Source organism: Lagopus leucura, unplaced genomic scaffold, assembly GCF_019238085.1.
Source record: "Lagopus leucura isolate 7727_CA_CO unplaced genomic scaffold, USGS_WTPT01 Super-Scaffold_100157, whole genome shotgun sequence".
Taxonomy (NCBI): Eukaryota; Metazoa; Chordata; class Aves; order Galliformes; family Phasianidae; genus Lagopus; species Lagopus leucura.
Genome location: NW_024962334.1, coordinates 13,462,709 through 13,479,765, shown reverse-complemented (window position 1 = coordinate 13,479,765; position 17,057 = coordinate 13,462,709). Strand labels below are relative to the sequence as shown.

General features: G+C 36.9%; 1 protein-coding gene and 1 long non-coding RNA gene across 2 annotated transcripts in view; one reads left to right on the top strand and one right to left on the bottom strand.

Moving 5' to 3' along the window:
• The window catches only part of LOC122189801, a 29,442-nt gene that overhangs the window by 2,366 nt on the left and 10,019 nt on the right, over positions 1-17,057 (top strand). The window lies entirely within an intron of this gene.
• Positions 12,753-17,057, bottom strand: part of NEK10 (NIMA related kinase 10) — an 84,370-nt gene continuing 80,065 nt past the window's right edge. Inside the window, exon 36 of the mRNA XM_042889176.1 lies at positions 12,753-13,436. Coding sequence (XP_042745110.1) covers positions 13,385-13,436 — 52 coding nt within the window. The 3' untranslated portion in view covers positions 12,753-13,384. The remainder of the gene's footprint in view (positions 13,437-17,057) is intronic.

Here is a 17,057-nt window from a genome sequence, read left to right as displayed (position 1 = left end):
ACCACTTGATAGAGCAAATTCTCAACACTGATTTTCAACATAGTCACCACCATAAGTTGTGCATTTTTTTTGTTGATAAACAAGAGCCTGCACAGTGAAGGTGACTCATTGTTTCATAGTATTTCCCCACCCACTACTTCACTGTGTTCACATCCACTGTTTGATCTCTATAAATATTCAGCAAGAGTCGATGAAGGTCTGCAGGTGTTATTTTTTCTGTCTGGAGGTATTCTTACCTTTGCTTCTTATGCGCTTTCATGTCAGACATCATTCTGCCAGACTGCCCCTCTGCTGCCATCTATCACATAGCAAAACCTGTATTTAGCTCATTATAGGTGCTCATTAAAAGCTCACCTATGAAACTGGCAGAAAAAGAATAAATTTACAAAAAGAGGTTAAACGCAATCCTCCATGGGAATTCAAAAAATAACAAATCATGGAATTATTAAGGTTGGAAAAGACCACTAAGATCATCAAGTCAACCCACCCCACCATGCCTAGTAACCATGTCCTTAGTGCAACACCTACCCGTTTCTCAAACACCTTGAGGTGCAGTGACACCACCACCTTCATGAGCAGCCTGCTCCATTGCACTACCACTCCTTCTGAGAAAAAGTTTATCCAATAGCCAACCAGAATTTCCCCTAGCATAACTTGAGGCCACTCCCTCTCATCCTATCACCAATTATACAGGAAAAGAGGCTGACCCCCACCTGGGCACTGTCTCCTTTCAGGCAGTTGTAGAGACCAAGGAGGTTTCCCCTGGGCCTCCTCTTCTCCAGACAGAACAATCCCAGCTCTCACAGTAGCTTCTGGTAAGACTTGTGTTTCAGACCCTCACAGCTTCATTGGCCTTCTCTGAACACAATGCAGGGCCTCAATATCTTTCTTGTAGTGAGTGAGTATATTCTGTTGTATTTTTATCTGGTATTCCTGTTGTAATTATCCTTCTGGCTACACTTTAAAATACTTAATTCAATTAAGTATTGACAGATGAAGATATCAGGGGTTGTATAAATGCATGCAGCAAAAGAAGCGTGTTGGAAGAAGACCTTTTATGTCTTTGAATATAGTTTTGGCAGATGTCCTGATTGCAGTCACAATTTCTTTAATGTTCAGATGATCTCTCAGTGCTGTCTGCTCTCACTACACTGGCTGTAATTTATAAGATGTAAAGCTACAGATCCAGTTTTTGCTTATTAGTGGGAGTGTTGTTGCTCTATTAATACCTATTAAGTCTCTGAAATATATTAAAACTCACTTTCAACGCATTTGTCATGGAATGTTTCAGGCTGAAGAATATTAAATAAAGGAGCTAATAAGCAGGAAGCAAATTATACTGTCTAGAATCAAAAACAGGAAAAAAAAAATCTAAATGTGTTTAAAAGGCATAATTACATTTGCACCTGAGGAACATGCTAACGAGCTAGAAGATATTTGTAGAAAGTCAACACTTAAAAGGACATTACTGTTAATATAATCAACTAGTATTAGCAAGTAAACAAAATCCAAAGCAGCTGGAAGGTTAGCATTTATATCCCTACCTTACATTTCTAGAAGGCATAAATAAAAGCTCATGCTACACCAAGCGCCAATAAAGCTTAGTTACATCCCCAAATTCTGTGAGTAATAACCCTGAATTTTAATATGTATAAATGTCGGCAGGGTTTTGAGTCCACCTGATATGCCTTTCTGGCTAACAGAGAACAGAACTGTCTTTGAGTCTGTAACGTAAGTACTATACATCTAATTCAACCAAATAAGCAATATTCCAAACATTTAGAAAGAAGAATTATGCAAAGATTTTTAGCTGAGAAATAACCAATCTGAAAGTAATGGTAGGAAGAGCTTGAGAGGGAAAAGTACAGCCAGATGAGAAAGCAGAGGTGTGTGTGCAAGAAACGCAGTATAGTGCAGTAACTGTGAACTGCCAAAAAGAGAGTAAAACTGGAGATATTTTTGCTTGCCTGTTTCACGTGTCATGCACTGAAAAATAAGGGTGAAAGAATATCTGACATGAATTTTCTAACTTCTGATTCCAAGTATGAATAACTTACAATTCTTCAATAGAAACAACAAATGAGTGCAATGTACCAATGGTTTTCCAAGCAGCTCAGGTAGAAGACAGCAGACCTGCACCCTACATACATTCCAGCACCACTCAAAATGCTTTCCTACAGTATCACCAGAGCTGAATGCTTCCAGATGCCTCCTGTGATATCTCTAAAATTATAACAGTGACACACACGTAATTACACCAAAAAAATAGAGAGGAAAAAAAGGGACATTGACCAAAAAAAAAAAAATGCCACAATAACAAAAAATCTTAAATGATGAAGTCAAGAAAGAAATACAAAAGGTCTTGTTACTACACTAAATTTGTTGTCTTCAGCACAGATGTGACTACTTTGCCATTCTACTTCTGTTTAAAACACTGGTTTGTAAAAAAATAACAATCTTACTTCAGTCAGTTCTTTAGCAGATCATGGGAAATATTTCTCTCCCTTTTACTCTGGAATGGTAACAATTCTCTTCCCCTTTGTTGATTGTTTTCAGTTTCATAAAAATAAATAGCCACCAATAAAAAAAAATCTTGATTATTAATTTTTGTACATGTTTTCCTCACAATATTAATTTCTCTATCAAAAATTTCCTTAGGATATAATAAGCTAAAAAAATTTTCAAGCAAGTAAGTAGTCATGAGGATTTATTTATTCTTATAAGTATTTTGTGAGGAAAAAAAATAAAAAAGATGATTCAATGGCTAAAGTACAAATCAAAGAACTAAGAGCCAGTCAAATGGCTTGGAGTGAAATAGGTTTACATCCAATTTGCAAGAATCTAAGATATGAGGTATTTCACTCTACAAAAACTGCCACCACAGTTCTGGTCCACGGGTAAAAATCTGAGTTATTTCTAGCTCCTCTACATTGTATGTTTTGTATCTGTAAAACACAGATCCTAATCTTTACTTTGTTGGGTGCTGAGATTTACTTCATTATTGCTTGTGAAGCACTTTAGAGCCTTAAATGAAAAGTTGTACGGGAACGCAAACTACTAGTAGGTTCTCTCAAGTACTACAAAAGTACAATTGCCTTGTCCCATTTGAACAGAATTGATACTGCTAGGTTCTCAGATGCACAAAGAAATTTCAAATCATCAGTAATGATTCCTAGTCTTCTTCCCTCCTCCTCCAATTCATTCCAGTGAAGACATTAAAAATCTTCATCTTCTTCTAAAACAGAATGGAAAAAAATAGTTAAAAAAACTTCCTAAAATATAAAAGAATAGTAAAGCACCCAACAAATCCAAAGGTTTTTTTAAAATAAACATTCAAATGAATCAAAGTTAGAGGGTGTTAGCCACTATTGGTAAGGACATTTAAACCAGATTATGGTTTAACTAATGGTGAAACATGCTTTAGGATACCCTTCAATATACATATTTTTTTACATTTATGTGAATGCAATGCACTGGGCTTTTCTCTTTCAAGTAGCAAGCAGTGAGCATTTGTAGTGTGCATTCTTACTAAATAGGAATGAGAACAGACAGGGTGACCACCTTCTAAAATGATGGGTAACCCATTTTCATTAAAGAGAAGATTCTGCATGTTGTCAAGGATGTTTGGCTGAAGAACTAAGAATACCCACTAGATCTTTCTGTAATGTATAAAAGAACAGTGTAGCTACAGAGAAATACACAAATTCAAAGAGCAAACCTTGGAAAGTGGCCTGAGGAAATGCGTCTCTCCTCTTCATGTAAGTATGCTGTCTGTTCTCTCCATGAGCAGACAAAAACAAGACAAGAATACATGAAACAATCGAAACAAAAGTCAAATAATCACAAAAATAAAAGATTAAAAATTTATTTAAAATCAGAATTAAAGCTCAGATACCACAACAGCTGAGCAGAGTTTGGATTTATATTGACATTATCCATTATTAATAATTCTAAGAAAACAAAAATTCTTTTATAGCAGTAGTTTCAACAAAGCAAGCTCTCTTGAGTACTTGCTAGGGTAGTGTCAGCATGCTGGGTGTTTGCTCACCACTGCAGAAGTATTTCATATTTTTCTAAATTATGTTTGTAAGAAGAAAGTGCTAGTATCCTTTTCCTGTAAGAATCCTTTGATACCCAGATTTCAGAGCAATGTATCCCTGTTCAGTGTGTGCGACTTCAGTGCTAGATCCAACAAGGCAAAGGCCACAGGGTCCAGAAAATCACAAAGGAGAATAATACATTCCTATTCTTGGTAAGAATAAGGCTTCTCTCTTTGGTACTTATTGAGGATGGGAGCTCTTATGCCCTACAAAAGAAATTGTACAAAGATAGCCTGATCAGATATTCAAAATTATAAAATCATAGAATGGCTTAGGTTGAAAGGGATCTTAAAGATCACTTAGTTTCCAACCCCCTTGTCATGAGCAGGGTGCCATCCACTAGAACACAAGGCGATCCAATCTGGCCTTGACCACCTCCAGGGATGGGGTAGGCACAGTATCCCTGGGCAGCCTGTGCCAACACCTCACCACCCTTTAGGTATATAATTTCTGCCTAATAGCTAACCTAAATCTTCTCTCTTTAGTTTAAAACCATTCCCCCCTTGTCCTATCTCTATCTCCCTGTGTAAAAATATGTCTCTCTCCTGCTTATAAGTTCCCTTCAAGTAGTGGAAGGCTGCAATGAGGTGCTTTCTCTTCTCCAACTTGAACAAGCCCAGCTCCCTCAGCCTTTCTTGTTAAGAGAGGTGCTCCAGCCTTCTGATCATCTTCATGTCCCCTCCTCTGGATGTGATCTTGCAGCTTTGCACCGTTCCTGTGCTCCCAGGCTTGGACACAGTACTCCAGCTGAGGCTTCATGAGGACAATAATCCCCTCCCTCACACTGCTGCCCACTACTCTTCAGATGCAGCCCTCCAGTTGACCTTCAGAGGCTGCAAGATTACACTGCTGGCTCATATCCAGCCTTTCATCACCTGGATCTCCAGCTCCTTCTCCTCAGGGCTGCTCTCAATGAGTTCATCTCCTAGTCTGTACTTCTATCTGAGACTGTCCCAACTCAAGTGCAACACCTTGCACTTGTCTTGTTTAATCTCCTTCAGTTCACATGGACGTTCTTTTCAAGCCTGTCCAGGTCCCTTTCGATGGTATCCCTTCCTTGTGTTGTGTCAACTGCACCACTTAGCTTGGTGTTGTTCACAAACTTGCTGAGAGTACACTCAATCCCATCGTCTGTATAATTGATAAAGATTTGGAGGAGTACCAGCCCCATGACCGATGGGGGACATCACTTGTGACTGGCCGCCGTCTGCACAGAGCTGTTGACAACAACTCCCTGGCTATGACCATTCAACCATTTAACCGATTCTGTTGCAATATCCACTGGATACTCCAGCCTTCAAATCTATATCTCCTCAATTTAGAAAGAAGGACGTTTCATTATGTATAGTGATTTCAGCTGATTTATTATTGCTGTACTTTGCATTTACTGGACCTTTTCAATAGTTGTCCAACAACTGTGCTCTGTCAAGTAGACTCAGTTTCACCTAGGGAATCTGATGCAATGTTAATTTCCTAACAGAAGGAAAAATTTTATACCCACTGATCTCCACCAGCAAATCTCTCATCAGTCAATTTTAACTATGAGCAAGACAAGGAAAATATGTTCATTGTCGATTTTCCTGTACAGGAACACAGTACCATTGTCCGTTACTATTTCATATCAGTAACATCTATTTGCATCCATTGTGTAGTTATTCAATACAAAATTACACTCCGTGTATCATCAATTAACGATGAACTCTCAGGAAAAGCTCTTTCTGAAGAAAATGGGCAGGTCACTGAAAGCAAAGTTCTAACTGACTGCCAGGGTTCTTCATTCAAACTGAAAGGATATTCAAACTGTATGTAAAGGAGCATGGGGAATGTCTGTCCCAGACAAAGAAAGACGACAGAAAGGTCAACATTAATTTCAGACTGACTGAAAATATCTTTAAAAATAGCTGTCCGTAGTTACAGAGTGCTACACCTCCCTCATTTATTTTATGCCTATGTCTGCAATACAAAAGTAATTGAAGAAATTATTCTTTCAGCACAGCATAATTTAAGACTAAAAAATTGCATTGTAGAACTTACAAAAATCTCTGTGGTTTATTGTGCTGCTGGCTCCTGGAGAACTTCACAAGAGGACCGCTCATACCACCAACACTGCTGAGAAGTGAAAAGTTGGTCATTCCTTATTCTGCTTGGCATTCCTTCCCTCTAGTTTATTTTTACTTGCTGGATTTGAACCACAAATGAATCACAACAGATAGTAGATACATAAACCTCCAGGCAGATGCTGTGTCATCCGCTCTGGGCCAGAGCACTTAGACCCACTACGTCAGGCTGACATGGCATGCCAACATTCATCATCCTGTATAATTCCGTTGTATTGTGACCTGAGAAGAATGAATCATTATGATCAATTTGAAGAAATGTAAATCTCCAAATCCAGATACTGTTTATTAAAATGTTGTTAAAAAAAATCTTTCTAAATGAGGGAAATTGAATGCATCATTTCAATGAATTTATGAAGATAGAGCTGAATTTGTAGAACAAATATGTGTTATGCTGTTGAAGAAATTCAGTTAGAAAGGTATCCTGTAGGCCATTTCCATCCCTATGTTGCCTGAGGATCAGGTAGAAAAGATAAGAAGTGTAAGTAGGCTTAAAGGGAAGATCATCTGGCTTACAGCCCTCCGATAGTATTTCTTCATAATGACCATGCACTTTTCAGCGGCTAGAAGTTGAATAGTTTATTAGGGAGCCCCACTCTGAAAGAGCCCAGATGCCCAGTGGACGGCTGCAAGACAGCAGTGGAAGGTTGTGTTCTGTCCAGTTCACAAAGACAGTGCTCTCTTCCCATCTGTTAACACTGCAGCACAGGCTGCACCAGACACACAGGCATCAAGTCCTCAGTATTCAGATCACTTATTTGGCAAAGAAGATCATTTTCTCTCCTGCACAATAGATCTGTTTTTAGCTTTTTCTTTTTTATTCTACCATGGCAGTTTGCTGCTCCGAAAGAAAACTCCCCACTTATTCAGCCACATAGTCACAGTCAGAAACAGCAATGCACATTTTGGCAAGCTCAAAAGCACTGCCTCTTTTCAAAAGAATGTAGCTGATCATGCATCAGCCAGGCCCTACTGACCACGCATTTGTAAGCATACTGACCACGCCTTCCTTTCAGATGCATAGGAATATTTCTAGCATGTTAAAAACCTTCTGAGTGCATTAAGAGCAGTATACAGGCTACATAGGCAAACATCAGTGCATTTTAAAAAGTTCTTAAAGCTGTAATCCTATAATTCCGAAATACAGTTGTACCATTGCTAATTACGGGCCACAAGTTTCACATTGAATTTGCAAGACTTCTCAGGCTTGCTTTGTCTGAACACGTCTTGATCTGCTTACACCTTTATTTTACTTGGTGTACCCATGACTTCTTTAACTGACCAGGTGTGTTTCTCTCTTTGATCAATAATTCAATGATAATGAAGAAATAGCAAAGATATAAAAGCTTGTTAGTGGTAAATCCTAGAATGAGGAGGAAGGAGACATCAATATGAATATCATGTTCCTCCGGGCATGGGGCTCAGATGTTGACAGCTCATAGTAACATCCCCAACAGGATTAAACCACTGAAACACAGAAGCAGTGAGAGGGTGGCAGAACCCCCTCAAAATGAGAAGAAACTTTTGCAAAGCAATTTTACCTGAATTCTTATTCATTTTTTCTTTTTCTGTACCAGCTTTAGATTAACAATGATTCTTGAGTTAGATTGCTAAGATTTCAACTGTAGAAATAAAAAAAACGTGATGCTCTCTCTCTATGTATATACATATCTCTACACAAACATATAAAAATGTTCTACTGCCTCTTTCCATAAACAAGACCTTGAGCGTAACAGACTACCGATTTCATTGCTGAGACAAACTCCCAACACCATCTACATTTGTGTAACATACCAATGGACATGGAGGCAGACAAAAGATGGTACTGTAGCTAACGATACATCGAAGTTCTGAGCAAAACTGAGTAAGTCCAATTGCAGAATAAGTCAAGGAACATGTTGTAGTTGGTGAAATTAAAAACATACTGGAGCTGTTTTGAAACTAGGAAAAGGTTAGGGCAAAACATGGCAGTTTTGTGTAATCAAGGAATCAAAATTCTAATAGATGCAAGTTTTCAGTTTCACAGGGAATTTGAGGACTCAGATGTCAAATATTTGTAAATGAGTAGTTTCTTGTTGTGGACCTCACCGTCTACTGTTAAGAACAGCAGAATAAAGAGGATTTGAATAATTAAGCTCCCTTCAAAGTTAAGAAACAAAAGGACTCAGAAGACTTTTTGTTTCCAATTGCTGTTTTTGTAGTCAAATTGAACAACGTAACATTCAGATCTGAAGATTTTAAATGCAAATTCATGGCTACTTCATACAGTCAAAATGAAAATTCTCAAGTGGTTTTCTCCTTTCACCTCTCCTGAGATTCCTAATTGCCAGTTCTTCCCAAAAGCAGGCTAGAATTTCCCACAAATTACAGACATGGTAGAAATGTGTATATTATTGAGTTTGAGAAAGTCGACACAAAGAGTTTCTTGGTTTTAACAATGAGTGTGATTGGCCTTTCTTCTTTAATTAGCATAATTCTGTAAGTCCATGAGCTAGTTGCCAAATTGCTTGATATGAAATACCAATAATGAGGCAGTACTTCTGTAAGTTACAGTGTCTGTAAGAAATACAATCTTTTACATATGTTATTTTGTGACTGTTACCAGGAATTCCCATATGGAATAAAACTCATTATTTTATGTACTGTCAACATTTGATTATTCAGGAATATGACAGAGGACTGAGAAATGAGTCAGATAGAGCAGAAGATACGTAAATCAGGCTGCATGACATTCTGAGAATGCATTCTCCTGAGAATGAATTTGCAATTAGATGACTAGAAAAAGAAGGCAAAAGCATGAACAATAGAAAGCAGAACACTACATAATCACAGGTACTTCACTGCAGCCTGAAAATGGCTGCCAGAAAATGGAAGGATATGCCTGTATAAGCTACATTTTAGATTAACTCACAAATAACCAAAAGTTAGCTGTGTACAATTAGTACAGTGCCCTCAACACTGTTAGCAGCAAGAGTCATGGAACATTTTTCAAGTAGTTAAATAATTACAGCTACACCTGTTTTTTCTCATTTTTGCACAGGTCACATTAAAGATTAAAGCATACAAGAAAATAAAAGATACACACTTTGAAGGACACAAGTTATGCATTGGATTGGAACCTGAGAGCCGTAAGTCACGCTCTCAAATTTTTCTGCTGATACTGGGCAACTTGTATTTGTTTTTTGTCTTTCCCTAAATATGCTATATGTGTATTTTCTATACAGAATTTAGCCATACAGGAATTATTCATGGCAGAACTGCTTGTTACTTCGCAAACAACATAAAATACAACATGCCCTGATTATCAGCAGAAAATATCTATTTATTAAAGCCATTAAGTAATTAATAGCTAACACAAATAAATTTCTTTGGCAGTTAATTGCCCTTTTTTTGTTGTTGTTTTCAAACTAAAACAAAAGTGCCAGTATTAGAGATACATGGGTTAGAATTCAGTGACATGCATCTCATGTATATTATTTTAAGGGCCTTAAAGAGAGATCAAGATGAATAAAAATTCTCTGAACTGCTTGCTGTTCTTTGCAGGTAGCATTGCATCACAAATACAATGTACTAAGAAAATCTCATTTGCAGTGTATATATGGTTTAAATCTAATGATGCACACATATTTCATTTTCACAAAATTATGCCCAAACAATATCTGTAAATTCTTATTTATAAGAAAATGTCATAAGAGAATAGGAATTCACAAACTAGCCAACATAGGCAGTATTCTTTGTATTTACCATCACTAAATTACTTCTATAGTTCTTCATGAATATTTGTTTTTAAGAAATCCCCATTTCCAGTTTGGAAGCAATCAAATGATTCATTTCAGCACTATTCAGAGCAATATAATAACCATGTGGGTTCATTTAGCAACACTGACCCTTGATAGCATTGGTGGTACGCACAGTGATACACAGGGTCAAGTGAGATGCATTATACCATTTTAATGCAGCCATTTTCCTTATCATTACACCAATTTGTCCAAACTGTTGGTTTTAAAATCAGTAACAGCACAAGATCAAAGAGTAGTTAATAGCTGTAGGTTTGTGAGAAGTTGAGAGAAAGCATTCTTGTCTCAAAGACTGTTCAGTGACCCACCTGAGACCATGATCAAGCCGGAAGGAGGAAATAGTGTGGTTGAGTGACCAGAAAGAATTGACTCTCGGCTGATGTTTGCAGGTCAGGCTGACTTCTAGAGTTGTTTTAGAGAAAGTGACTACCATGCAGTCAGTATTCATGCCCAACAGCCTGCCAGGTGGCAGACACCTGATTGCTACATGATCACTGCAGATCACCCTGTGTGGGGATCATGAGCTGCTGTCCCAAGCAACCAGAGGTGCACAAGAGCAGAACAAAGAGGATAAAAACCTGAAGAGTTCAGAAGTAGAATGGATACCCTCTCCAAGAAACTTGCAGACACACAGGTCAACAAAATGTTGCTGACTGACCTGCAGCCCACTACAGACCAATACGGCACCACTGGACCCATGATGGTGACCCACTCACTAGAATTTCTCTCTTTACCATTTCTAATCTCCTCACCTTCCCATCATTCCTTAACTGCTTAGAATTTGTAATAAACCAATTGGACAACATTCGACCCTGCTTTTGTCTTAATCTTGATCTGGTATATATATATATATATATCCCAAACCATCTCCAATAACTAGAATGAGACAAAGTTAGATAATTCAAGAAGCACAGAAATGTTGAAGTAAAAAAAATCAGCTCTTTTCTATGGTAGCCAGAATGTCAATTCAGTTGCAACCAGGGGAAAAAAAATATGAACTCCACCGAAGGCATAGAGAAGACCAAAGATTCTCTGCTTTCATTTGTCATGGCAGGTCCAGCTGTATACACCACACATCCACATCCAGTCTTGTTATTTGGAAGAAGCTTCTGTTCTGCTGACCACTATCTAGTACTCTATCTTTAACAGTTAAAAATGAACACAAATTTGCTTCAATGTTAACAGCACTCCAAATATACTAAAAGAAACAAATGGGAGTCATTCTGTTTCTAAAGAAAAATTATTTCATAAAGTATGAATGAATGCTATGCTACCACACATATCTTGACAAAAATTTAACAATGCTAATTCAAAACACGCTTGGAATAAGATCCAGAGAATTTCTAGTGCATTCATTACATTCTGACAATTTAACATTTTCAGACCTTTTAATGGTAACATTGCTAGAAGTGCACCATCTACAGCAAATAAAATTATTTTGAAAACACTAACTGGTGGTATCTTGTATGTCTTGGTCAGGCAAAACATCCAAGTACTTTCTTACATCAAAATATAAAGGAGTTTGCCTTAGCTTTCTAAAGATACATTAAAAAAACGGGAAATCATACCATGGCTATCTTCAGATTTGCCAGGTAGAAAATGACTGGTTTTGAGGATACCCAGAGTAAAAACATTCTTTTTCATTTTGGCCTAGATACTGCATATACAATGTTTAATTTTTGTCATTAAAACAGATGACATATAGAAGTTACTGGCTAAAAGTAGACATAAAGAATATAATTTAAAGTTGAGGTCTGTATTCAGTAAGATGTGGTGATGAAGTAGTAGGCATGGCACACTGTCACCATCAATCACTGACTATATTAGGTGGCACTCTCCTTCAGACAGGCATAAGGAGATACACTCATAAAAAGAGATTAGAATAAGCTGTGCCAGTAGCTACAGGGAGAAAAGAAAGTAGGAGATAATTAAAGGACATGCAATGGTGGTAATTACTAAAATGAGAATATTTGACTGAAGACAAAACTGTCTTTTCTCCTTTATATTAACCATTCCACAAGGACTGCATATGCTATTTTCCTTCTTCAGAACACTTTTATCTGTATCTTCACCATAGAATATGTCATGACCAACTTTGCCTTTTTAATTTGATTTCTAAAGCAGCATTTAATATACCTTTGCTATCACAACTACACTATTAGGTAAGTGGAAATACAGTACCTGATGACTTTCTACACATCATGTATATGAAAAGAGGGACATTTTTCTCAGCTTCACAATTTGGAATGTTGAAGTCATTCATTAAAGGTGAAATAATACTCTTGAATTGATAGGAAATTAATGCTAGTTAGCAATTGATAGTTACAGACAAACACTGGAACAGGAAGGACAGAGGATGACTTTTCACCCTGTAAGAGTGCAGAACATCCCTCTGTATTTAACTGCTCACTGGTTGTTATATGGTGAATATAATGTTAATCATTTTCAACAGAACTAAGTCACCAAGTGTCTTCTGGTTATTTTCAACAGTTATGATTGCCACTGCAGAGAAAAGCATTTCTACTTTATAGCATTCTTTACTTAACTGTAGACAACAACAACAGCAAAGTTTCTCCACTACTGCAGTGAGATATTTTTATCTCATCTAATATATAGTGAATAAATGTTGAAATTCTCAAAGTGCTTTTAAGTACTACAGTTTTGATTAGCAGCAAAGCATGTATTTAATTTAGTCTGCTAATAATTGAATGTATATATAAAATGTATCTATACAAAATATGCCTGACTGACATATAATAAACACAGTTTCAAACAGCAATAAAAACAATATTTTTAAAAATAACAGAACATTCAGGTGCTACACCAACTGCTATTTACATGTCATACTGGCATTAGAATTTGCCTCTATCCAATTGTAAGCAGAAAAGAATTCTAAATATTAAAATCACACTGATGATATTTAATCTGTTCTTAATTCTCATGCAGGGAGTCTACATATATTTTCTGTCTGGTGATATTAGAAAGCTTTTTTTCTTTCCATAGAAGACATAATGGACATGAATAAGGCTACAGGCTTTGAACTAGTATTCCAGAAACTATGCAAGAACTATTTTTAATAAGTATATAAAAATAGGAGATATGTACTTCTGGGAGTTGTGCTTTTCTCCTAATGTATAAACCTGGAAGCATTTTTCCCAGTGTTCTTTGTAAAGTGCTTATGCTGTAAACAAAGCTAAAGTTACAAGTATAATCCTGAAAAATCATGAGGTTTCTTGAAGACTTTCAATATTGAAATCCCTTCAGGTTGATGTTTGATGAGCAAAACTCTGCTGTTCGGAAATCAGAAGCATCAGCTGAAATACAGGCAGTTTGTCTTCACTGGAAACAGTTCTGAACCTTTTGATCAGAATTATGAGTTCTCTTCTTTTGCTGGATAGTTCTTTATTGGATAGTAAAAATACCTGGGGGGAAAAAATATTGGTAGTTAGTATGTGTGGGAAAAATTCCTTGCTATTCAGTCACCTGGTCTGGGATCAACCTTTGCCCTGTCAGCAGAAAGCTATCATGCTGTGACTATAATGCACAAGCCAGGAAATCTCAGAAGTCTTCCAAATCAATGTTTTAATTCAGAGTTTAGAGCAGAATTTGTTGCAGAAATCTGGACAAAATTTTATCACTTATACTATGCACAGGGAATTGGTTTGCCTAATGATACTTCTGACTCAAAATTTATGGATTTGTCTGTACTGCACACAAATAGAATGAAAGTAGCATGCTGCAGTGGTCTCCCACAGCTAATCAATGAGGCCTGAGTACAACATACTGCACTTGTGGGCCAACTTTAACTTATGCTGCTGATGTAACGTCTCCATTTGAGCTTGCCTTCCTTCCTACATGTTTCTTTTCTAGGCCTATGATTCCAACCACCTTTCTTTGCTGCAAACCATTCTCTTCACCTGGTCAGTACCAGTCACTGATTTTTCCTTCCACATAGCAGTATCTCTTCCAGGATTCCTACATTTTGTCTCCTGCTTTTCTTGACTCTGTACTGGATTTATCTGCTTCTCATTTTCCAGTCTTTACCTCATCAGTTTCTACTTCTCATTTTTTTGCTCAGATATTACCTAATGATCAGGTTGACTCTCTGTTCTGATGTCTAGGCTCAATCTTATAGCATTTCTGTGATCAGTCAAAACTAGTGTTCAGCATGTACATACTGTGATTTTTTTCTCAAAATTACACTTGGTTACACTGGCTCAAATGTCTAAGAGAATGGTGAAATCCTGACAAAAGAGGTACGTTCGTGGCCAAACTCAAAATCTTTGTTCTAATTCACAGCTTAATAAAGAAAATGACACTGGATTATTTTTATTATTTTTATCATAAGCAAGAAGTGTGGGGCAAAGCTTCATATTTTTAATGCCTTCATCCAGTGCTTTAAAGCTAAAGTCTTTCAGTTCCTTCAGTAGCACAGATATCTATAGATATAAAACTCCATGAAACATGGAAAACTCAGGAGATCACAGTGTTTTTACAGGTAGAAAATTCCAGAAAGACAAACAGCCTTTTCCATAATTTTCAGATAATTAGTCTTAAGTAGAAGGTTTGAAATTGAATTTAAAAATGAGCTGACACTTTGCTGAGATCTCAGAATTATCTTAAGGATTATCATGAAGATCTGACTCCCACTTATCTGTAAGTGGAAATTCTACTAGCAAAAAAGGCAGTCTTTAAGGGCAAGTGACACAACTACAGTGTTTAGTGGAACGCTGTAACAGTTACTAACCCTACTGACATTCCAGAACAGCTTTCGTTGTATACTACACTGCTATATCAAAACAACAATTTGTGTAACAGTCTTCTCCCACCAAAGATATCTTGATGCTGTTAAAAAGGTTTTATCTTTGTACGAATGTGATTTTTAAACACTGAGATCAGTCAAGCCTTCTGTCAGTCAGAAAGCTTTCAGATCATCCCACACTTAAGAATACAAGCCAGTCGCTAAAACTCCTTTCATTTGCATCTTGCTGCAACATGGAAAAGTATTCCATTCTTCTCAGCTAAACTGCCCCAGCTGGACCAAATCATCAAACAAATGGACAAAAAACAAAGAGGGTATGACTTTGTACCCTGTAAGAGTGCAGAACATCCCTCTGTATTTAACTACTCACTGGTTGTTATATGATGAATATAATGTTAATCATTTTCAACAGAGTTTGCAGAACTAAGTCACCAAGTGTCTTCTGGTTATTTTCAACAGTTATGATTGCCACTGCAGAGAAAAGCATTTCTACTTTATAGCATTCTTTACTTAACTGTAGACAACAACATTTTCTCCGCTACTGCAGTGAGATATTTTTAACAAAAAATATTCAAACAAAACAAAGGATAATTCCCCTTCACTTCTACTCAAAGCGTGTAGTTTATAAGAGTTCTAGCACAAGAATGACTCCAGATTACAATGAGTTTTCTGAGTCTCTGTGAGTAACTGCCTTTTTATTTGATGTTACTGAGCAGGATTTATCTATGCTCTATACAAGAATTCTGCCAAGCAGATATCTCACAGACAAAAATAAATAAGTCCCAAGGTAAATATTTTTTCTTTAAGCTATAGAAAGACCCACTGCAGAAGCAAGAGCAAACCCTTATTAAGTCTGTGATGACAGATGCTTCTAACAATAAGCTCATATATGTATGTCTGAGAGCTCAGAGCATATGATCTCTGCAAGAGATCAGAGCCATCTGCCTAGCGTTGAAAACAGTCATTCCCACAGTCCAAAGGCTGACAGATAGCTTCATAAACTTTTTCTACACAGTATGGACTTCAGATATTTTCACTGTTTGGAGACCACTTGATTTGTGAATTCATCACTGAACTGTATCAATGAGCCAATACATAACAGCAGTCCAAAATTCTATAATAGCTGAGACTCAACTCCTTTGCTTTTTCAATGAAAGGACTAAAATGCCCCTTCTTACCTGCCTTATTACTAAAGAGAATTTTCAACATATTGAGTGAAGTGAGATGTTCTGTATCAATGACAGTGATACCATAGGATCTATTTTGGTACCATAGGATCTACTATTTTGGTACTTACTCCAGATGGATACCTGGCTCACTTCTCTGTTCCACCCAGCACAATCTCATAAATTACAACCAGGTTCTAAATGTAAGTTATTTATACACAGAAGACCTAGTACTATCCAACTCCAGTAGTCTTGATGCTGACTAACTACTAGAACCATAAACAGTTTCTGTTACAGCTCCTATAGTGCTGGTTCACCAAAAAATGGTCTGAAATAAAGATCTTGGACTGACTTACTATCCAGATGGGTAACTGTCTTTTATTTTGATATTATCAGAAGAATGAAAATCTTCCTGTGTCATTAGGAATTGCCCATTCTTGAAGCGATAGAAACATTTGTGAAATTCTTCAAAGATCCAGTTAGCAGTAACTATTTCAGATTCGCCATTTGATTTTGACATGTGCAACTGCTAATATCCTAGCATTTAAGGTATATATTTTTTTCACTTTATGAGTCAGTATGTCTTTAAAGCTTCACTGACCATCATCATTGGCATTTCTCTTGTATCTTCTCTTTTGAGTCTAGTCAATACTGATTCAGCTGTAATTAGTCAATAAAATTTATTTCTCTAGCAGTGAGAAGTTTATGTCTAGCAAATGCAGTGTAACTACTGCCATGTGCAATGATGAACTCTATCCAGTAAGTGTCTTTAATTCATCTCTTGCCCACATATTTTGTTGTCATTGGAACACTCTCTATTCACCAGTGTGACAAGAATTAATTACCGCCTTATCCTAAGAGTTGGATGGAATTATGATGCCATGTTTTCACGCTGCGTCCTTTCCTAATTTTTGTAGAATCTGTGATTTGGTAAAGGTAGGCCAATACTGCCTCTTAGTGGAAGGATAGCTCGCTTAAAAGATGTAGTCTTTGGGAACGGCTGCATACTTACAGTGCCAGGCAGACCTACAGGGGGTTACATCAAGGACTTGTACAGATATAGATGTTTAAAATAAAATAAAATAAAATAAAATAAAATAAAATAAAATAAAATA